We start from the raw sequence: 23218 nt of genomic DNA, 5'->3' as shown, positions 1-23218 counted from the left end.
TTTTTTGTTCTCATTCAGAGCAATCTAGTTATTCTGACTCGATCGTATCAGGAAATTTTGTTCTATTGAAAGTTAGTTTGTTAATTAGCGATGAAGAAATTCATGCATTTCTCTGATTTACAGATCTTAATAATTGTCCTGCAAAATTGAATCGATAGAAGCAAAAATAAAGCAGAAATAGCTGTTTCGGTCTTCGTAAAATTTCTACTCTTACTTAATATATTAGAGATGAAAGGATGTTGCGAGGAAATAAGCAACACAGGTATAACTTACAGACACAGTTTGCATTTATTTTGTATACACGAGCATAGTACCCTCGTGCGACGATATAGTTACAGCCTTTCAGTCTTCGCGAATATACAATAATTACGGAAGGTTTCTAAATTATAATATAAAGAGCGATAACAATAATAATGATATAATTATATAATAATAATAATAATATAGCATTTTAAGGTACGATAAATGTAATAATCGCAATAAAAATTTTCTTTATTATCTACAGAGCGAGTTAGAAGTGACACAGACTTTGATCAACGCGAAGATAACATTTATTACAATAGGATTGCAAACGAAGATCGATTTACGATTGGTTGGGTGGGGCATCGTACGTGACATTTAGTTAGAACAATTAGTTATTCTGAATATAATGAAATGCAATTACACATATATTTTCAGAATGTGATATTCATATCATGTTGCCTTTTGATCGATCGCAATTGAAAGGACGAAATTGGGGAAAGCCTACAATGGATGGTTAAATTTTTCATAGTAGAAAGCAAAAGAGGGAGAGGAATCGAAGGAAAAAACATTGTTATTTTTACGTCAAGTTGGAATATGTTTACTGATCGAGGAGAAAAGGGGACGACGAGATAGAAAGATAGAGAAACAGAGACGAAGATCAGAGGCGGTGGTGTGCTGTCTATCGGCGATGAGAGGTCGTGCGAGGAATGCGATGAGTGTATGTACAAGTATTTACAGGCTTTCGCGAGGAAAGAGATTGTACTGGGCGCAAGGGTCTACTCGTCCTGTTCCTAGTTCCTCGCATCGTTCACGTATCCTTCCGTTTTTCTTGGGCCCCGAAGAAAAAGAAAACGAAGGAATTCTTCGAGGAAGAGGACGGAAGTTACGGGCCGATGGAAACCTGCATTCAAGTTGGAGTCAGCCCATGAGGACGATCTCTTCTAGCGATCTGGTCCTCATTAAAGTTTTTGTCCTGTGACAGGTCACCGTTCAGCCACCGAGTTGTTTGCCGTCATCGTTGTTGTGGCTGTTGTCGTCTCTGCTGCCACTGCTGCTGCCGGTGTTGTCGAGCTTGTGCTTCCAGTGCTCACCGTATTTAGCAGAGGTTGAAGTGGCTGTCTCGTTGACGTCGGTTTCGTCTTTGTTGTTTCCTGATGTACATTGGTCTCTTCCAGAGTCGTCTGTAGATCGCATATGTATTCGATCACCCTTTGTATTACTTCGAGCTTCGAAAGTTTCCTCTTCCTCGGCATATCCGGCACCAATGATCTTAGCTTGGTCAGATAAGCGGCGACTTCCTCCGCCTCGAGGTCTCTTCTCGTTCCGTTTATACTCAAACTGTTGTGTAGAACACCACGAGTCGGTGGTACTCGACCACCAACGGGGCTAACCACCATAGCCTTCATATTTTCTTTGATATTTCTCTTATTCGTTTGACACTGTAATTCGACGATTGGCTTCTATCGTTGATGAATGTGTTTTTTCACGAGATTCCTTTTCAATTTCTTCCTCGATATTGGTTAATAATCGTCGTGACGGCGCACTCACACGTACCCGGCGGATTATCGATCGAACGAAGTCTCGAAGGGGGAGAGAGAGAGAGAGGAGAGAAAGAGAGAGAAGAGAGAGAGAGAGAGAGAGGAAGAATCCAAAAGGGCTACTCTTTTTCTTTCGAGGATATTTTTCTCTCTTGTTGATTTATTTCGTCTTCTATTTTCTTCTTGTATTACTGCTTTTTCGTTGTTGCAAATCCTTCGAGGAACTCGCGGTGTGTCACACACACAGACTCGCGCGAACTTACAAATCACGAGTTAGCTTCACACGCGATAATCATCCTTTTAATATGGTGATAATAGTGACTAGTTGAAGATTACAGAAAAAAGTAAGAGAAATGTAGGTTTTTGGAAGTGCAGTGAATGTATATAGTAAGAGAGCACAGTGAACGTGTTATGTGTACGCTGTGCTCGGAGGATCGAAGTCAACTGGTCTCCGCCCCTCACCTGCGCTATTTTATAGGCTACCCCTACCATACCACTTCTCTATCCATGACGCCTCCATCGCTCGCACAGCGCAATCGCTGCTCGAGTGGTCTAGCGTTGGGTTCGACTGGTGCGTGTCAACGATCGCTTCTTTTTCCATTGACCTATTTTTTACATTTTCCCTTAGCTCTTTCGTCGTTCTATTATATGAATGAAAACTAACAATAACGTTATTAGTACATTATAAAATCTAAAATGTCAAAACACGTGGATGTTAGGGAACAGTTACTTATTATTATAATTATATTATTATATATATACGTGCGCCTTTTTTTATTTACATATTTTTTCCTATTGCAGAATCGAACAGAATGTTAATAAATCTTTGAAATTATTGAAACAAGTACATATGGTATAATTGATAATTGTTCGTATTAATTGCGATTCGAAACCATCGCTAGTCGGGGGTGTTCGATGACCATGGGAGCAGTGGCGTCGGCGGGACAAGACGGGAGATCGAGGAGGGGCACGACCATTGTTGAACGTCCGGCGGCGCCAGCCACTAGCCATCACGACTACTACCACCACTACGACACCGTTACCACCACCATCATCGCCATCATAGATGAGAGCGGACAACCACCATCGTCGAGGTGTGCTTAGCGTACAGGCTGCGCACACTGTCCTCCTCCTCCTCCTCGTCCTCGTCCTCCTCCTCGTCCTCGTCCTCCTCCTCGTCCTCCTCTTCCTCCTCCTCCTCCTCCTCCTCCTCCTCGTTCCATCTCCTTCACCTCCCTGATCTCTGCCACCACCAACCTGTACAGCATGATTCCGGCTATGGTTTTACGTATGCCTGACTCCTACCTTCTTGCTTGGTCGCGTGATTATGCTCGCGACTCCGTGACTTCGGCTGCGGAGTCTCGTTACCGCTTGCCAAGACAAGAACTCAACGCGATGCGCGGCGCTACGGGTTGAAGAGAAAGAATCATGGTGCGTGCACACACGCACACACGCAATACTTTTTATATGTGTTTCTCTTTTACGTGTATTCATGCGTGTGCGCATAAAACGAGAGAGAGAGAGAGAGAGAGTCGAATATCGACAAAGCTTCACGTGGGATTCACTGGTTAAGCTGGGAATTCTCAAAGGAAACAATGATGGTGGCGGGAAGGGTATCAATCGTGGGAAGATATAGACGTTGAATAGTGGTACCCTACGTTATTGATGAGATCGAAGGTACTCGTTTGTCGTACATTGAAAGGAATATGCGTTAGGAAATTTGTTTACTCTATCTATCGTATTCGTTTATTCGTGACATTCTGTCGACCTAGTCTATTTGGAAAGAATATTTGTCTTCGTGTATTTCTCACAAATTATGACACGTCATTCCTTTGTTCTAGGAAAAGTATTATTTTGACTGTTTTTGACTTATCGTTACTTCAAAACTGAGAGGAAGAGGGGAGTAACTATTAAGATACATAGAGAAATGTGATTGTTCCTCATTATCTACGGGTATTCTGGAGGGTATGTGTTTTTGTTTGCGTATCGAATGTATAATGTAGTATAAGGTAAGACTTAAAAGCTCTTTCTATTCTCTTTATATTCTATTTACGTTTATTATTGTTATCGTAAAAGTTTTAATTGAAAAACATGGAACGTCTCTTTGTGTTATATTCATTCCGTTGTTATGTCGAAATTAGAAAATGGGAAAGCTCTTCGTAAACAGCGAACTTGTGGAAAGTAATGGTTATGAGGCTCACATCGGCGACGAAACTGACGCGAGAATTCCATGGAAAATTACAGGGAATAAAATTGAACGAGACGGCAGCGAGACTCGTGCACTTGCACGAGCATGCATACCTGAGCAACCGGATCTCATTGACTCCTTGACCTTCGAGTTTAAGAAGCGAAGTTCCCTTGACCTCAGAATAAATAAACTGACGAAACTACTCCCCTCACTGTTGGTTAACACTATGGAAAGGGAACCGTGTCATGACTTTTCGCTCAGTCTTTCAAAGGTACGTAGAATATTTCCAAGCGACAATCTCTCTCTTCTTTTCTTTCTCCATATTTTATCTTATATCACGAAATGTTTCAACTACGCGTACGGTCTCTTCATTAGCGTAGAAAATATTGATTTCGGCCGTAACTTTAGTGGCATAATTAAACGGAGTTTGTTGTAAATTATTTCGAATTTTCTAAGATAATAATTATATGTATTTACAAATATATGTGCGTGTTAAATAATTCAATATTGATTTGGATGAAAAAATTCTAATTGATAGGATCGAAAATGATCGTTTAACGAAAAAGATATATACGTCGAAAGGTACACAAACAGCGAAATGTTTATTTAAATTTCAAGAAAGATTAACGAGCTAATATAAAGGCTAGTTAATCTTTTAAATATACGATGCGGGTTACCGATTAACAACTGCCAGATTTCATTGACTTATATTTGATATAATAAACCGAACGTAATTCGAGACAGAGATGAGTTTTTATTTCCAAAGAAAGTATCGAAATCTTGCGAAATTGCTATAATTGCCGTTTTTATTTATTTATTTATTATATCCTATGGAAGGTATATTGTAGATAAAATAGTATGCTATTGTGCATAGATCAGGATTATGTAAAACCGTCCATTTGTTTCGTGTAGATTTTTTTGACAGCATATGAAATATTTAAAGGATGGAAGGATCGAACGAAAAGGCGTAGCTGTTTTTTTTTAATCTTACAAGTGAAACGTGGCCAATGACGATTTGAAAAGAGTTGCAGAGGAGACGTTTGGAGGAATCGTTTGTCGGTCGAAACTCGACGTAGGAAAGCGTGACTGTGCTGCGGACGCATTCGTCAACAGCTGACTTTGCCGCTATTATCTCATGTATTATGAATGATTCATGAGAAACCTCCGCGTCGCCTACGTGGCCTGTTTTTATAAAATTCACAAGATTTTTCTTTTACGACGTTGTTGTTTTCACAAAAGATGTTTGAAGTCGATATCGAAGTTAGCCCAAGAATTTTACGTCTCGTAAGATAAACTCATATTCTCAACTGAAGAAAAGTATTTTAGTAAGTGGTTTTAAAAATAAGTGCAATTGTATATTATCGGTTATGAAACAGTTTATTATAATAATGCACTCATAGGATTATATTTACTGATAATGTTTATCTTTACTGAAGTGCAATGTAATTTATAGATAAACGGTAGATACATGATAGATTTACCTAGGAACGCATAATTCCATTTCATTTTGATCGAATTTCTTCAAAGTTTCTATTTTCATTAAAATCCGAGACACATCTTGTTACTCTAGTTTGTACTTTATACAATTTATATGAATCATCGAAGGAAGTGACTCGGCCAAATCAGCCATCACATCCAGGTGTTACGGTCAGCTGTACTTGGTTGGGCACTTGAACGAATTCTTTCTATATCCACGAACAAGGGATAAGTTTATCGACGTAAGCTTATCGTGAGAGATAAGGAAACCTTAATTCCGTGAGTGCATTCTTAGTACATATATAAGAACTGAAATTCCATGAAGTCTCCTATTTCATATAATCGTACTCAATCGTTCTTAAGCTTTCCTTTTGATAAGATCTTTTCTATTTTTTTTCCAAACATTCTTACGTTCCGAGCTTATCAATTGTATTCATCCGATTTATCAATCTCTCGATCAACATTTGTTCATATATTAGCAATAAGAATTTGCAACAATGTAAACGAAATTTCTTAAAACGAATGAAATTCTGAAATTAATTTAATTAATCTCGTTCGTATTTTATACCGATGCTCGAGCTTCTAGTATAAAATGACTATTTTTAAGGAGATTTAATTGTTCGTAGAATAAGACAGGACAAATAAGTACGTATGTACTTGATAAAAATACACGTGTTTTATTTATCGAGATATCTTTTCTCGATTAAAGTTCTGGCAGGTGTGCGTTTAATCGCGTACGAGTACGAGCGGCCAAGGATCACCAGATTGTATTTTTGATTTTTGTCCTTGTCACTATTGTTATCGATGTTTACAATCAAAGCCTACAAATGTGAGTTCATTCTCTTATTAATGTGATTAGAATCGGCGATCACGTGAATATATTTGCGATGGATATTCACGAATTGTTTTTAAAGCGTTAAAAGAAGGTAGATATCATAAGATTTGCCAAGAAATGTTTAGATACGTCATTGTTACTACAGATGCTGCGCCATATCGGAAAATAATAAAACGTCTCACGTAGTAAAATTTTAAAATTAATCTGAAGATAAAGAAGATAAGAATGTAGCGATATAATAAAACGTACGATAACGTTGTGTACATTATCATTTTGCGATTACCTGAATTGAAAGACGCAAAGTCACGTTGTTCATACGTTGGATCAGAAAATGGACATTTCCCATTTTACCGTTCGTTAGAAGGTTTATACAGTAGGTATATCTAGTGGCGAATATCATGCATTAACGAGACGTGCCTTAAAAAATACAAGATTAGAACGATCAATCAGGATGACGGATAGGTTCGATGTCGAGCGTCTATTTATGGTCGCTCCAAATACGAGGTCGACCTTTTGCATCGTATTTCTCATTTCGCGTCAGCATAACAGTGGCACGCAACTGAGATATCTACCAGTCCATTCTAGCAGTCCTGACATTTTTCCTTTATTTTCCATTCTTTCTTTTATTTATTTTTTTTTCTCTTTTGAAATTTCGACTAAAATAGCCAACTTTCATAATGACCAAGCGTAATCTATAGCGAAGCGTACGCTAGGTATTTCTTAAGGAGAAAGAAAGGAGAGGAAGGATAAGAGGATGTAAAAAAGGTGGAAAGGAAAAGGCGCGAAATCTCGAGTTGTCGAAGAACGTAGACTGCCTATAATTAGCGAGACGGCGACGACGCTGTTATGTTGCTCGCGCTCGTCTTACCTCCCTTTCGAGATCGGAGCGTCGTGCTCGGCTAGAGATCGCGAGTGGTGAAACTCAAGCAAGTCTCTCTTCTTCTTCTTCGTCTTCTTCGTCTTCTTCTTCTTCTTCTTCTTCTTCCGCAGCTGCCCGATGCGCACATTGCACCGTGCAACGAACGACCCCAAAGCGAGAGTCCGCGGTAATCGTGTGCTTCCTGCCGCATCGCGTTCGTCCTCGTCGTCGTCGTCGTCGTCGTCGTCGTCGTTGTCGTCGTCGTCGTCGTCGTCGACGTCGTCGTCGTCGTTGTCGTTGTTCCGTCGCGCCACAGCGATAGCCTGCGTAGGTACTCACCTCGCGTGTACACTCGTACGAATAAATTTCCCTACCATGCGAACGTAATGTGTAACTATACATAAAATTACTTGCCTCTCCATGTTTTCCTGTATCAATCAAATCAGATTCGTGAACTCTTATTCATCCTAGCTTTATTCCGACACGAATTCACATGCAATCGTGTTTATTAAATTTAGCTCGTAGGTCAGAACGTAGCGGACAACAATAAGAATCTTTAAAATGCAAGCCTTAGCGCAAAGTCCGGTACAACGTGTCTCTTCCCTTAAGCACGAACACTGTTGGAACGTGCTCGAGCTTAAAATATGTACGTAAGAAAATATCTTTTCTTCGAATGACGCGTTGGAACGCGTCTACGCTCAAGTCTCATCAGTACGTAGGACAAATCGTTAGATTCGAATAACCATTTATTCGATGGACGTAATAACAAGAAGTACTTCGACGAGACGATTGGTTCTTTATTAAATCACGAAATTCGTTTCCCGTGATAGCGTACATTGTATATATATTGTATTTCTTTTTTTTTTTTTTAGTGCTCGGCACACGAGGAAAGTATGGGAGTGCCCCTCGAAAATTATTCCGTGGAGTGTATCTTGGCATCCGATGATTGTGCGCCAGAGGCTAGAGTGGTCTCTCGGAGTGCACGTGCGCCTTGCACGTGTTAGCTGTGGGGCGACCCTCCCGATTCCTGACTGCCTACAGACTGTAACATCGTATCAGGGCCACGTCGTGGCTATAACTATATATACTGCCACTCTGCTTCACCACGAATTTTCTCTCTCTTTCTCTCTCTCTCTCTCTCTGTCTCTCTCTCTCTCTCTCTCTCTCTCTCTCTCTCTCTCTGGCTCTCTGTCTGTCTGTCTCTCACTCTCTTTCTCTCTCTCTCGCTCTATTCATTGCGAGGGAATAACACGACATTAATTGTAAACGTGCAGGGCTTCTCAATTGCTATCATCCTCATTTTCATCGTTCGCGCGAGAAATTTCTTCTTTATCGTTGTGTTGGCCTCAAGGCAATAACTTGGTAAAAAGGAATGCGAATGAAACGAAAACCTGGGAGACAAGAATCAGTGCCCAAACTAACGCGAAGATTCGCTATTTGCGCAGCTGTTCAAACGGGCCGCGCCGCGAAAATACTACCTCGTCATCCGTTTTTAAAATATCCAAGTCCTCGAGCGTGCCACGGCAGAAGCTCGAACATACGCGTTAGCTTAGAGGTACATACGATACGAATCGTCATTAACGCAACGAGATACGCGTCTTGACCCCTTTCCGAGATACTTGTGCTCCGTCTAGGACTCAACTCGCAATCTAGAGCAAATCATATTAGAGGCGAGCTTGGAAATAGAAATTTCTTTATTCTTTGCATACCCTAGAACTTTTGTTTCACTATTTGCTGGAAGATAAAAAGAATTTGCTTTTTTTTTTTTATCGTATTCGAAATTAGATATGCAGCATATCCTGTTTACTCGAATAATAAAAGATAATGTGAAATCTTGGATCTCGTTCTTGTCTATGCTGCTGTTTCAAGATCTTTCTCGTATTCGATATTCTTCGTTTCAGGTCCAAGCGTAAACTTCGTTTTATATCTTCAACGAGACTACCCGATGTGGAAGTATTATCGTATAGCATTGTCATTGGCACGGATCAGCTCGCATAGGTATTTTTGTGTTTCATTTATGTGTTATGTACGTTGCACGTCCCTGAACTGGATATTAATCCGTGTTTCAGCGAATTCCTGTATTTCTCAAAGCAACCGTATACCCATCCCATCACCATGCAGGTACACGAACGCGTCAGGTATTTCTCAGGTGTTCCGAAAGACTTTGTTACCATTCGGACATAGTGCTTGGTATATAACTTCGTTTCACGAGCTCCTTCCTTTTTCGATCTTCTACCCATCACCTTTCTTCGCTATCTCACGGCCATACAATGGCCGTGGTTTTAACCCAAATACGATGAGCTTCGAAGTAGTCGTAAAACCTGTGTCTGTATAAGTAACTACGGTAGTGTGCTGCAACGGGCACGCATTCCGGCCACAGTTGCGATGTATTCGACGAAATTCTCTCAAGAAGAAAGAAACGTGTCTTTGCGTGCACGTAACTTCCGATCTTTTAAAGAATCTAGTCTCCTTTTGTGTACGTACACATATTTTACAATGTTCTCTATTATATTTTCATTCGCATGAGATAATTACGACCGACGATAAAAAATTATATACTCTTCCTTAGAAGCAGTATATCCAGTGATATTTATCCAAGTGATGATTACTGCGATGATTACTCGTAAGAGAATACGTTTTCTCGTTAGCAAAAGGGTCTAAAAGAAGGCAAGAAATTCTTTATCGATGCCGATAGCCCCATAACCCTTGTCGTCGTAATTCTCAAATGAACAACCTCGACGCTATAATAAATATCATGGTCGAATCACGAAAAGTCGAAAGTACGTAAGCCAGCCGTGAAAAGCCACTCGACGCCACTTCTCTTTCGATCGATAAGAGAACGTAACAAGGACCACCTCTGTTCTCCTCTGACTTCGTGTCCGTCTGTTTTCTATCGAAATTTTTACGTTCACGTCGCTAGTAACGACGATGAATTCATTTCGTGATCATCGTTGCGAGAAAGTTGTGCAGGAAAGTCTCTATCCTTCTCTCCTTGCCCCACCCTCATAAAGATAAGCGAAGCGAAACCATGGCGACAAATTTTGCGAGAGGTGACCGGAGAGCGGCTTGTACGTGTACGTTGCCAACGTAGCCGCAGGGCTAGCAGGTAAGTTGGCAAAGAGATAAAGAAAATAAGAAGTAAGAGAAATGAAGAAAAAAAGGATGAGAGACCCGAAGAAGGTAAAGCCCAGCGACGAAAAGAAAAAAAAGAGACAAAAATGCAGTGGCTCGACTCCCGCGTATATATGTGTGTATATATATACATACACACATATATATAAGTTGCATTGTGCTTCGAAATATGAAATGTTTTGGTTTTTCGGATATAGAGAATACACTTTAGTGCACCTGCTGTTAATATTATATTTTGGGAAATGGACTTGTCATATGATATATATCTTCTCCCTCCCTTTAATTATTTATATGTTTTAATGTAACAGCGATTACTGGCACATAGACATTGTTGAAAACAGTAGTTGTTCTTCTGAAATTGTTCGTTAATAAAAGATGACAATAAATTTATTAATTTCGTAAAGTGATAGTTTCGTTTCGAAACTAATAACGAGAACGTCGAAAAGATGGTCGATTATGTCAGTGCGATAAGACCGAGCGAGCGAGCGAGCGAACGAGCGAGACAACGTGGAAAAATTCAGCGCGAAGGTGAAGAGAATAAAAAAAAAAAAAAGAGAGAAAAGAAAAGAAAAAAAAGAAGGAAAAGAGAGAAAGGAGGAGAAGATGGTGAGAGAAAGAACATGGAGGGGAAAGAGCGTTCGCAAAGGCGACCGAAGGTGGCTGGTCCGGTTGGTTTGGCCCCGTGGGAACGCGTTGGTGGCCAGCTGCACTGATTGCCGTGAGAGGACGTGACGTAGTCGCGTCGGACGTACATACAGACAAATACATGGGTAGATACGTGAACGTAGATAGGTGTATAGGTGCGCGAGCGAGCGTAATGCGCTTTTGCGCGTGTGCGTCGCGATCGGCTCGGTGGACCGAGAGTAGAGGGAGAGTCCGACCGACCGAGAGTGGCTCGGCAGTCCTGTCGAGAGGCAGGAAGAGGACGAGAGGAGAGAGAGGTGCGAGAGGAGATCGGTGGGGTGCGCGCATTCCAGAGAGGCGCCGGCCAGTCTGCGGCACACCTGCGCGTTCGGTTGAATCACGGCGCCTCCGACATAACTCGATCTCTCTCTTTCTCTTTCTCTTTTTAACTATCCTTCTCTATCTCTTTCTCCTCATGCTGTTTCTCTCTCATAGCTCCAACGACGTTCCTTCCTTCTCCTTTTCGCTCGCTAAAACGAGCCCGCAGCTCGTTCGTCTTTGTCGGCCTTAACCATGCCAACACGTTCTATCTTTATCCGTCTCGCAGTTATATTAGTGGTACTCGCTATCCTTCTCTCTCAGTTCCCTTTATTCTCGGCTACACTCGTTTCGGTGCCGACTCTTTCCTTGACTCCTTCTCCGATTCATCTTCTATCTTTCTTTTCTTTATTATACTTTCTATCTTTCTTTTTCACGCAAGCACTCTCCGACAGAGTGCTTCCTGACGGACCCTCCGCAGGAGGACCGAAGGCCCCCGAGAAAGCAAGCGAGGGGGCAGCAAGCGGGTATGCACAGAGTAGGGCTGATGTTACGTACGATCGGAGGCGTGCAGGTGTCCGTTCGTTCGTCCGTCCATTCGTCCGTTCATCGATGCTACGCTGAGATCTAAGCCAACACCGTCCAGTCTCGTAGCGAAGGCTACGAACGATCACCTGTTTAGCTAACCAAGACACCTGTTCCATTGCTTTATCTATGATTCTTTCCCGTTCTTTCTAGCAAAACCATCGTCTCAAATAATCTTGCAGCGAATTACATTTTTAAACAAGAAACCTCTTATGTCGTCGTATTACACTCCGTGGTCTATAATTTTAGCAACGATTCGTTTCTCCTTCAGACTTTGCAATTATTCGAAAATCGAATGAAAGAAACGAAAATTATTTATCGTTATTACATTTTTCGTATAAAATTTGTTCTATATTAAAAGGACTGAGATAACAGAAGTACGAGGAGGAACGAATTGCACGGTTAAGAGGGTAAAAGGGGTGGGGTAAGAGAGACACGAGACACCACGATAATCTCGCCGGACGTGAGAGACTTGAGACTCATTCAGTGACGTGGGAACGCGTGCAGATACCATTCATAAGTCGGACCGTACGAGCGAGTACCGGAGAACTCACGAGCGTGTGTAAGCGATCGTGCGCCCGTACGAGAACGTTCCGTTGTTGAGAGGGTCGATCGCCTGTCTCGGTTTATTGTACGAAGTTACCGAAGCGACACCGGGGGTCACGTTGACGATAGGTCTCATCATATTTTTTCTCCAACTTTTTTTTTCTAATACGATGATAATCTGTTAAATGCATATTTCCCATTAAGTCAGAGCTTTTAAATACGGAAAATAACAATGTTTGCTTTCATGAAATTTGGCCGAAGTGAATGATTCGAAACGAATAAGCGTTATTGTAAACGCATATAGTTTGTTTGTTTGCCTTCGATGTCAGATCATAGCCATCGCTAGAGCAAAGCGAGAGAGCCACCGAGAGAACCCGCAGCCTTTCCTTCGCGGCTCTCCTCTTTCTCTCTCTTTCCCTCTCTCTCTCTCTCTCTCTCTCTCTCGCCAACGAGCGTCGTGGGATTCGTGGGAGCCTGTTTTCCGTTCTTGCCTCGTTCCATCGCGAACACGGACCCCATGTCGTTGTTTTGTGTTGTACAACCACGGAGCGGAGCTCGAATTTCTGCCAAGATCGGAGAACGAGTGCCCCCGGGCGACATCGTCTTTGGACCCTCTCAGAGAAAAAGGGACTAAAGGAGACTCGCGAGAATTGCCGAAATCGTTTTAGCCGATCGTAGCTCTTTCGCTTTTGTCATTCACTTCAAAGTTAGGTCCGTGCAAAAATCGATAAGAGAGACACAGAGAAAGAGAAGGAGAGGGAAAGAGAAGGAGGGAGAAAGAGAGAGAGATAGAAAGAACGTGGACTATATTAACTGTTTTAGAGACACTAAAAACGATAGTGAATGTATTCTTTGTGCTAAAGACTCGTAGGAAACGAATGGACATTGTTATATCATCTTAAGCATATATATTCGTAGCTATGATCGCATCTGCACTCGGCAGGGTTCTAGGAACCCTGGCTTTTTTAGGGCTGAGATCCCTGAGAAAAGCGTAGTATTCGTCCAGGTGTCGCGAATAACAGCACCTGGAGGTACTTCTGTTTACCGTTACTTTCGTTTGCACTCGTTAAAACATTTCCAAGCTTTCCGTTGAGAAAAGACAAAGCGTATATGTTGTTGGCATCGACTTGCTCGTAAACAGTGTTGTATATCGATTGTGATAATATCGTTGGAACACGAATTTCCAATGAATTCTTAGATAATTTATGTGTCTGTATAAAGAGAAATAATTTCGAAGGAAATTTTTCTTTTTTGGATTTTATTTTTCTTTAGGCTATTAAAAGAAAGAAAAAAATACATACACATAAAAAGATATTTTGCGACTATATTATCAACTCTTTTCGCTGGATTAACCAACGAGAAAGGAACACTTGGGTTTGTAAACTTTATTGTATTTCCTCTTGATGGAAGAGAGGGGAGATATGGGAAATACGATCAAGCCTTGGGGGGGTCGAGGTCGTCGGGAAAACTCGAGAATCTGTGCAGGTGTCGGGTGAATTACGACAGCTGTTTCGGTCCCTTATTAATTCTCTTTCTCTCCCTTTCTGCTTGAAGAAACCGAGGTTTCCCATTTGTAATTAATGAAATTCTTTAAAAGACACCTGTGCGGTAGAGATGGTCACACAGGTGGCATTCAATTGTACGACGATAAAGCCGAGCTCTGGTACAGGTGTACGAGACAGGTATTCGAGCACTCTGAATCGGGTACTTGCATTGAAACGGTACGTTGGTGAAATCACGCTAGGATGGTTATGACTGTTTTGGTGATTGCCAACGACAAGTTATTGGTTCGCTTGAGATTACGTCCCCGACACCGAGGGAAACGTTTACGAACTCGGTAAATCGATTTCGTTAAATTGAGTCCTTTCGTACGAACGTTATGTCATGAAACGATACTTCCATAAAAGACTTTGTGAGTTCGTCGAGTTCATTACGTCGATCTCTTTTTCTTAATAATTTCTCGAATTACAACGTCAAAGACAATTTTTCCTTGTTATTGTTCGTGTCGATGAAGGTGCTGTCGTTAATAACAATTATCGATCGTCAAAGAATTCGAAAGTTTCAAGGAACGATCGATAACGTTCTTTGCGAATGTCTCCATTGTTTTCTCCATTGTTACCGGATAAAGCAAACGAGTCGTTTCTTTACGGGTTGACCTCCTCGAAGGACGACCCGTTTCACCGACCGAAATGAGCGCTCGACTGTAAAAGAGCGGCCGTTGAGTCACGTCTCTTCTACCGGGACAATTCGTTACGTTCCACCGGTTTCGAAGTGCGACTAACTTTAAGTTCTATGGGAAGGTCTGTTCGACCTCCTACCGTGAGGAAAGAAGGAATCTATGAAAGGATCCGTATATGCACCTGCTCGTCTTTCCATAATATTGTTATAGAAGAAGAATCGATCGATCGGTCTAAGTATTTCTCGAATTAGACTAAAAAAAGTTTTCGATGCGTAGTGACGATTAGATAAGACATTTATTGCGAAGCAGTTTATCTAGAGAATGGTTTCAAGGATGTGTATAGTTTGATATAGTATATAATCAGTTTATTATAAGATTAGAAAATAACATCTTTGATCGCATTGATATTATGTAAACACTTCGATGGGCCTATGAGATTTGGAATCTGACACGTTTATTTACAGATATCGTTTATCGCGATACGTCGTAGATACATATATTTAAAGATGTAGAGGCCTGTGTATGTTTTTCTTTCTCACGCATAGAACCTGACGAGTTTGGACATCTTCTTTCTCTTTCTTCGTTTCTCCTACACGACCACCCAACATCTTCGGAATACCTTCACTCAAAGAATTCCATTCGAATTTATTGTCGTCTCCTTGGATCCACGCCTTTATTAAATCTGCTCCCTTTTAACACTCTCTTACTACATTTAAAACGCTATCGCATTAGTCTCAGCTTTAAATTCAAAATATTTTTGCAAGTTTTTCAAACAATACTGTCTTTATACAATTTTAGATCATTTCAATATCCGACCTTAACATCGAAAATCTATGAAGAGTAATCATTTTGGAAAATTTATTCATCTTAATGAATATAAAATTCGTGAATATTGAAAGTTCTAATAGATTAAATAATTTGTTCGTACAAATAAATTAGATCCTTAACATTATTTACATAATCTTCATTTTCAACAAAAATCAATATCAAGACTCTCGAATTTTCGAAATAACGAGACAAGAAAATGAAGTAAAGATCGTTAAGAAGTTTAAATGATATTCAAAGTAATTCTCTAAACATTTATCACACACGGATAGTCAACCAGACAGACAGAAAGACCTACATACGATCGAACTGATTGCCAAGCCCATTGCAGTTAGGTGAATCCCTTAAAAAGACTCGATAGGTTTTTCCGATCGATCCTTTCGTCAGGCCCGTTCCTACCTTTTTTAGCATTCGACTTTCATGACAGGGAAGAAAAAAGGAAAAAGTACTCTTAGATTCTCGGATATCTTGTAGTAGGCGTAGGCGCTTTCGTTTCACACAGTTCGTTGCTTGCGCTGTCCGTATGTACTACCTGTTGCATGAGAGAGAAAGAGAAGCTGGATGTTGGACAAAGTGGTCTCGAAAGGAAGAAGAAAAGAGAGAAAGAAAAAGAGAGAGAGAGAGAAAGAGAGAGACAGGCGATACCACGTTCGCTCGTCTCACCTCGCTCCTTCCTGATCGCGACGACGACGACGACGACGACGACGACGACGACGACAACGACAACGACGACGATGATGATGACGATGGTGGTCGTGGTGGTGGTGATGTTGGTGGTGGTGGTGGTGGTGGTGGTGGTGATGGTGTAGTGGTGGTCGGAGGGGTCCACGATCTCTCTCTCTCTTTCTCTTTCTCTCTCTTTCTTTTACTGGGTCCTAGACGGCAGGGAAGGCGGCAGGGAGGGGACCCTGGCGACAGACTGGCGGGCGCGCACCTGCACTCGGCTCGGCCTCTGAGAGAGTCGAGGCTGCGAGCCATCGCTGCGAACCGCGGCTGCGAGCCGACAATCAGGGCCGCACTCGCGAAACGAGACATTGATCGAACTGGTGCATTCCTTCACTTCTATCCATTAAAAAAAAAAGTCATAAATAACAGGATGATCCTTGGAAAATATTTTCCTCTCGTTATTAACGAAATCGAAATTTCATCATTTTTTTCTTTTTTCCTTTAAAACCTTCAATTACTTCTAATATGATAACGGAAAATTTGTTTATTTAATTTAGAGACAGAGAATATCTCGGAGTAATTCATTTTGTAAGGAACGATAATTATGAGAGATGAGAATTAAGATAATTAAGAGTCAAGATGAAGGTACGATTTAAGAGCAATTTTAAGTTATTTTTGTTTTCGACGTAACGAATTACGAAATGTAGAAGATGCGTAGGAACGATTGGTGTTAATTTATTAATATAACTTTTGTCGTGGATATGTCGTCTTTTAAGTATTGACGAGGTTACGCAATCTTTTTTTCCAAGACGATTTCTCCTCGGAAACTCCAAAGGTCTCTTCGCGTAGGAAGTTATGTAATGTTAAAAACGGAGAAGCTGTTCGTTAGGTTTACGACTGTGAAATCGAAAAAGGCGAAAGATCTTATTAAATTTCTTATTTCAAATCCTTTCGGGTATTAAGCGCCACACAGGGACGCACCGTTTGCTATTGGAATTTCTTTTTCATGAGAAGGACTCTGGACATTGATAATGCTTGCCATTTAAACTGTGTACTTATGTATATACGCAGGAAAGATCTTCTAATGAATTTTTAATGAGTTTTTTCCGTTTTTTCTATTCAAAAGAAGGAAGATATAGCTATGTATACAAAAAGAGAGAGAGAGAAAGGAGAAGCAATTTAACCTTCGATCGATTCATAAAAGAGTCGAGTAGTCGTTGTAGGTGAAACTCAATTAGCGTAATTACCTTCACAAAGGAAGTCGATAGGTTCTCGGTAAGCGATCGGAGCATAAGTGCATGTAGGTAGGCCAATGTGATAACGCTTATCTCGAGGAAACACACAAATACCCTGACTCGTAGTTGAGTTTGCATATCAATGGGAATTCTTAAGAATAGATTTTCACAGGAATCGTCTCTATGTTACGAGTACGAGTGTCTTGTTCGTGGAATCGATTTTTATTGAGAACGTTAATCGAAAGATGCTATAGATATCTATGCAAAAAAAGGAATTACGAGTTTGAAGAATATTTATTTGATAGAAAAAAGTATGTGTTAAATGAGACGATTAAAAAAAATATCGTAGAATTGATTTAAAGATTGACGAGAGTTTCTAGTTGACATCGATAGATCTCGAGGAAAAAATCGGAGAGATTTTTATGCGACGCCCATGCGAAGCATACCGATAAACGTTAATGATACGTAGAATCGCTGTGACAACTTGTATTTTCTCTAGTGGCGCTATCAAGAATATACCTAGGCGTGTTTGCGTGCAATCTGTATTCGCCGTAATTACTATTCGCTGTCGCGCAATACGATATCCAGTTCTATCGCTACTAATTTCTACTTTAGATCGCGAACTGGAATCGTTGCCATGGCTGTTCGGGTGCGAGAATTCGCGTTTACGTGTAATTCCTGTTATTTTACGAACGTTTCTCGATTGTCAAAAATTGAGATTAAGCGAAAGATGTTAAATTAATGCACGTTTATTCGTTTCAAAAAATTTCTTTTAAAAATATCAGGAGAAGCGAATTTTCTTTAGATTAGAAGCATCTACTACGTTCGAAGCATTAGAACGTATATATATATATATATATATATATATATATATATATATGTATGTATGTATGTATGTATATATATATTTATGTAGAAGAAAATATGACGAGAGGCATTGATTTATGTAATTCTCTTTCCAAGTGTCATTTCTTCTTAACGGAATAAAAGCGAAAAAATATATTCTTGGTAGATGTAACAAACAGCAGCTGGTCGATCGTTAACGGTACTATTTTCTTCGAGTGTCGCACAGCTGTGTTAGAGGGTGGCTCATCGAGATCGAAGACAAAGGGGAAATTGGAGGACCGCCGATTTCCCGACTGATAATCGGTCGCGAGCCTGCGTCGTAGTTGATAAGAGAGAAAGAGGGAAAGGAAGATGTAGATTGCGTGGTTCGTGTACTTGTTTTGCTCCGATAACTTTATACCTCCTTGTCGTTCGTACTTGGCGTACCTCGGCTATCGCGCGTATCTTTGCGTATCATCGTGTGTAGGTGCTCGCGTACCCGTCGTCCGACACGAGGAAAGACGTTTACCGATTATGTAGACCGTCGCCTTGTATGCCGCCTCGTAAGCCGCATCGTATCGCACCGCACCGCACTGTACCGCATTGACCGACCGATCGTTTCGTCTTTTGAACACGTGTGCTCTTATCAGAGTTCATTTTTCTTTTCGACGTACGATAACGCTCTCTCTTTCTCCTCCCTCTCTCTCTCTCTCTCTCTCTCTCTGTCTGTCTGTCTGTCTCTTTCTCTCTCTTTTACACTCTTGCATTCTCGTACTCGCAAAGCCAGTCATTTCCGTTTCGTGATTTTTCATGGAAAAAGCGAGTCGCCTTTGCGTTTAATCGTATAAAACAGGAAATCACATTTGATTTTATTTTCACATTCGAAACTTTTCAAGCTTAATAGTTGAGACAGGATGAAAGAATAGTCGAGTGGTACCGGAACGAGGTTCGACTAGCGTGAAAGAACTTTGTTATTTCTTTGAGAGTACGTACGTACGTACGTACGTACGCACGTACGTACGTACGCACACACCGAGAAAATTCAGGGCAACGCTCCGATGAAACACCTGCGTTGCCTCGTCTCGCTCGAAATCACAACAACTCAATGAATTTTCATCGGCAGCAGAAATGAATTTTCATTGAGCATCGTACCGCTGTTTAAAGTCCGCTATAATATGCACTAATACATTTTTATTTCTGTTCTTTTAAAAATTTTCTTTTTTTTTTCTGTATTATGTTGTCGAGTTAGAATTTATTGAAATTATCGTAAATGTCGTAGCAAATGTTTACTTAGTCATATACATGTTTGCTTGGGATACTGTCGCTAAACATAAAATCAAGATTTACAGAGCCTTGATCAAAATCAAGAAACTTGTTGGTTTTTTCTCAATCGATAGTGATATGCCACGAAGGATGTACAAACGATGTCGTAACGAGCAAGAATCCTAATAAGACCGACCTGCCTTGGTAGTCTCATATGCGGCTTCCGTGCTTTTACTTGGCCATATTTTTTTTATAGGACGATTTGTTTTGTGGGAAGAGCAAAATGGGAAAGAGAAAAAAATCACATTGAAAAGAATAAATAAATTTTGTTTCTTTATGGTACAATAATAAATATAATATATGATAACCTAATAAATAATTGCATTTGTATAAAATTTAATGTCAGTTTTTAAATATTATGATTAGTTAAGTTATTTATTGATATAAGAACAATTATATTTAATGCAAAATGTATTTACAGCAAGTGCTGCCATCTCGTGTTGTGACCTTCTTCTAATAAAGCTTAAGTGTTCAAAAAAGGCCGATATGAAAGATACACGAAATTCTTTTTTCAATCGAATCAATAATAGTCAGTTATCGCAGTTATCTTCTGTTATTTGACTACTATCGCTAAAGGTTGTTTACCGATCGAGTAAGATAACAGTAAAGTGTTATTCGAACGAATAGGTAATAGTAGATTCCTGTTTCGCCGGTCGATAACGATAGATATTTGTCTTGCCGACCCTGCATTCAATCGATAATATTACATAGATCTAGTAAATAGGTGCGATTCAAAACCGAATGAGTTGGTAACACAGTTAAACTTGTTGGATATTTCTATTTCGTAGGTAATGCAATTTATTTTTAAAATTTATTTGTTGATAAAATAGGATCGAAATAATAATAATAATAATAATAGTACAAAAAATTTCTAATGCAGTTTTCAGAAATATTTAATAAACAGTCTTATGAAGTATCTTTCCATTAGACATTATTGATAATTATTTTTCTATTTGAAAAAGAAATATTTTATAACAATATATCAATATCCTCATATAAAATATACATTTTAAGTAATCGGTCCCGACTAAAAAGAGTAACAATATTACGTTAAAGTTTTTCCGTCGAAACATGAAAAGAAAAAGAGGCGGTGAAGGGCAGTCGGACAAATGCGAGAATTATAATTTTTTAAGGGCGGTTTGTTGACGCACAAAGATGTCAAGCGATACCGACAGTTTTGCTCGATTTGTCCTAGAAATAGGATATATTATTTTAGCATTGGGTTTACACAAAAGGTTCTTCGTACTGTTTATTTTACTTCGAGTTTCTTTCCTTCTTACGTTACCATATCCTTCCTCTTTTACTTTCCGGATATAGCTCTCATATTAAGGACAGTTATCGAAAAGTATTTATTTCTTACGAGTAGTTACGAAACAAAAAGTAGAATTTTCGATTGATAAAAAGATTTTATTCGACTAGTTTGCATGTTTTGGTTACAATTACAACAATAATTATCCATGGCACATCATAATGGTTTTTACATATTAATAGTAATTTAATAAATAACACAGAGAGAGAGAGAGAGAGAGAGAGAGAGAGAGAGAGAGAGAGAGAGAGAGAGAGAGAGAGAGAGAGAGAGAGAGAGAGAAAAGAGATAGAGCAATAAGGCACTTTTAAATAAATAGGTTGTAAATTGCCGTGAATGTGTGCACAACATACATTTATTTTATTTTTTTTTTTTGGATTCTTCTCTCGTTAAAAGGCACGATTTCGTTATCGATAAACTTTTCGAATCAGTCGTTCGAAAAGTAGGATTAGAAATATGAGAGTTGTGCCTCGTGATTGTGAGTATGATTGTGACGCATGGAAGCATTTTGGTGTCCACCGTGATGGAAGCTTTGAATATCGTTGCTTCCTTGCTGTCCCCGATACTGATTAGAACTGGCAGAAGCCGAGGATGACATGTTACAACTGTTGTTCATCAACATCGAAGCATTTGTTCCTTGGATAGCAAAAGGCCATGACTGTAAAGCAGAGAAAAGAACTTAATTATTAAATTTATAAATATATTAGTAAAAAAAGACGAGCTGTTCGTAAAAATATCTGTATTTTGAAATAGTCTTGAAAAATTTCGTGAAAATTCAAAATAGCGGTTCCGAAGATTTGATCGATAATATATATATATATATATACATATAAAATAGTTATTTATAAAACGTTTTTCTTGATATAAATCGAATGTTTTAATAAGAAAATAGTGCTAAAACCGTTTTATTCCTTGCTATAAAACAAACATCCCTCTTCAAACAACAGAACAAAGTTAGAATTAATGGCAGCAAAGGGTAAGTGGGAGGTTTTAAAGTGATTCAATCCACCTGGAGAGACATAAACAGAGAGGATGACTTCGAAGACGACGTTTGCCGTCGCGACGCCGAATGGATCCACCTGGCGCGTAGCGTATTATTGTATTGGATAGTTATAATGATATAGAAAACTATGATAATTCCATTTAAATAAATTATTGTTATCTTACATCGATACGATGATTTTTAATTAGAATAATTAATTTTGAGTGTCATGGGCCTGTTCAAAAATTTGATCGAAAAATGTTAAATGTGACGATCGTGCCGTTTTTCTGCCGACAAGCAGTAAGTCTCATCGAATTCATTGTTATTATGGCATTCTTATAAGTATAATAATGAGAACAATTTCTAAACGATAACAATAAAAACGCGTATCGACAAAAGCCGAGCGTACGATCAATTTAATTTTACGGATCGATGGGCAGGCATTTTTAGATACTGAACAGAAGTGCAATCGTAACTTTATATTCAAACGGTTAATATTAATAAAATTAAGTTTTCTTTTTTTATGTAGATTATCAGAAAGATTCCATTCGTTTTAAGATAAAAATTAACGAGAAAATTCAAATGGTCAAATATTAAAATATAGTCGTGATCTCACCAAAGCCAAGGACAACGATCTCGTCGTTTCTGGATGAGAATCTCCGTCATCTCTGAGAACGGCACGAAGATGAGCGATGTAGGTTGCAGCAAGACGAAGAGTATCGAGTTTACTGAGTTTCGAATCTGGTGGAATCCAAGGAAGGGTTGTTTTTAATCTGCAAAATGCTTTGCTTAAAACTCGCATCCTTGCACGCTCACGAGCATTAGCTGCGTTTCTTGGGGCTCGGCTATCCATATCTTCTTTGCTAAATTTTTCCTCCGACGCGAATTCTTCTTCGTCGCATTCCAACGATGGTGTTGACGCTCGACGTTTCCGTGGCATCTTCGATGTAAAAGTTCTTATGCGTTCGTTGAAATAATAAAACGAAAATTTATCCCAATGTCTTATTGTTCTCGATCGATTTCGATAAGTAGAGCTATTAATATTCGTAATATTCGTAATATTGTTAGAAATTTTGTTATTTCTTTTATTATTATTACTATTATTATTTTTTTATTTTTTTGTTCTTTTTTTTTTTGAGTTCTCTTTTTTTCGAAACGCAGCTTTTGTAGAAAAGTTCGACGGTCACACACCGCTTACGCGATACTAATTGTCAGCTGAAGTATTTCCAAGGCGAAGAGAAGATAAAGCAGAGAGAGATTTGGGAGGAGAAGCAAGGCGGAAGTAGAAGCACGTTGGTGGAAAGTGCCACGAGATCTGTGGTGTCCAGAAAACCGGGCGGAGCTTTCAAACTTCTACGAACCTCCTTCTTTGAGCTTCTTCATCCTCCTCTTCGCGCTTTTCGAATGTTTTTATCCAATAGCTTGGAAGCTACGTCATCTGGAGCCACCTGGAACATCCTTCTGTCTGCCGTCTTTTTCTAAGCACTTACTCATTTTCATACGTATACTGTTTTGTCTACGATCGTTTTGACG

At 39.6% G+C, this 23218-nt stretch overlaps 2 protein-coding genes and 1 long non-coding RNA gene across 6 annotated transcripts; 1 reads left to right on the top strand and 2 right to left on the bottom strand.

Annotated features, from left to right (window-relative positions):
* Positions 1-265: 265 nt before the first annotated feature.
* On the bottom strand, positions 266-2237 carry LOC127061651 (DNA-binding protein inhibitor ID-3). Its single transcript, XM_050988825.1, has one exon. The coding sequence runs from the start codon at positions 1647-1649 to the stop codon at positions 1227-1229; it is 423 nt and encodes a 140-aa protein (XP_050844782.1). The 5' UTR covers positions 1650-2237; the 3' UTR covers positions 266-1226.
* An 870-nt stretch (positions 2238-3107) lies between these two features.
* Positions 3108-6543, top strand: LOC127061652 (uncharacterized). 4 transcript variants are annotated; one of them, XR_007780921.1, is made up of 4 exons: positions 3111-3458; positions 3623-3746; positions 3923-4240; positions 4913-6543. It is a non-coding gene; the product is annotated as an uncharacterized LOC127061652 (long non-coding RNA). The 4 variants fall into 4 exon arrangements; XR_007780919.1 differs by having other exon boundaries at positions 4882-6543; XR_007780920.1 differs by having other exon boundaries at positions 3108-3458; positions 3623-3790; positions 3923-6543.
* A 14262-nt stretch (positions 6544-20805) lies between these two features.
* LOC127061811 (transcription factor 21) lies at positions 20806-23101 on the bottom strand. The gene is made up of 2 exons (XM_050989182.1): positions 22302-23101; positions 20806-21361 (listed from the first exon to the last, which is right to left on the bottom strand). Exons 1-2 carry the CDS (start codon positions 22623-22625, stop codon positions 21152-21154), a joined length of 534 nt encoding a protein of 177 aa, XP_050845139.1. The 5' UTR covers positions 22626-23101; the 3' UTR covers positions 20806-21151.
* Positions 23102-23218: the final 117 nt, after the last annotated feature.

The sequence above is a fragment of the Vespula vulgaris genome, chromosome 2, assembly GCF_905475345.1.
Source record: "Vespula vulgaris chromosome 2, iyVesVulg1.1, whole genome shotgun sequence".
In the NCBI taxonomy this organism is placed as follows: domain Eukaryota; kingdom Metazoa; phylum Arthropoda; class Insecta; order Hymenoptera; family Vespidae; genus Vespula; species Vespula vulgaris.
Note: the sequence above shows the minus strand (reverse complement) of the source record. Positions and strands in the feature narration are given on the sequence as shown.

Bases quoted from the DNA above. Each gene is read 5' to 3' on its own strand.
- LOC127061811 (XM_050989182.1), bottom strand. From the start codon at position 22,625: ATGCCACGGAAACGTCGAGCGTCAACACCATCGTTGGAATGCGACGAA. The intron at 21,362-22,301 runs GTGAGATCACGA...TCTGCTTTACAG, and splicing joins GATCGTTGTCCTTGGCTTTG to TCATGGCCTTTTGCTATCCA.
- LOC127061651 (XM_050988825.1), bottom strand. From the start codon at position 1,649: ATGAAGGCTATGGTGGTTAGCCCCGTTGGTGGTCGAGTACCACCGACT.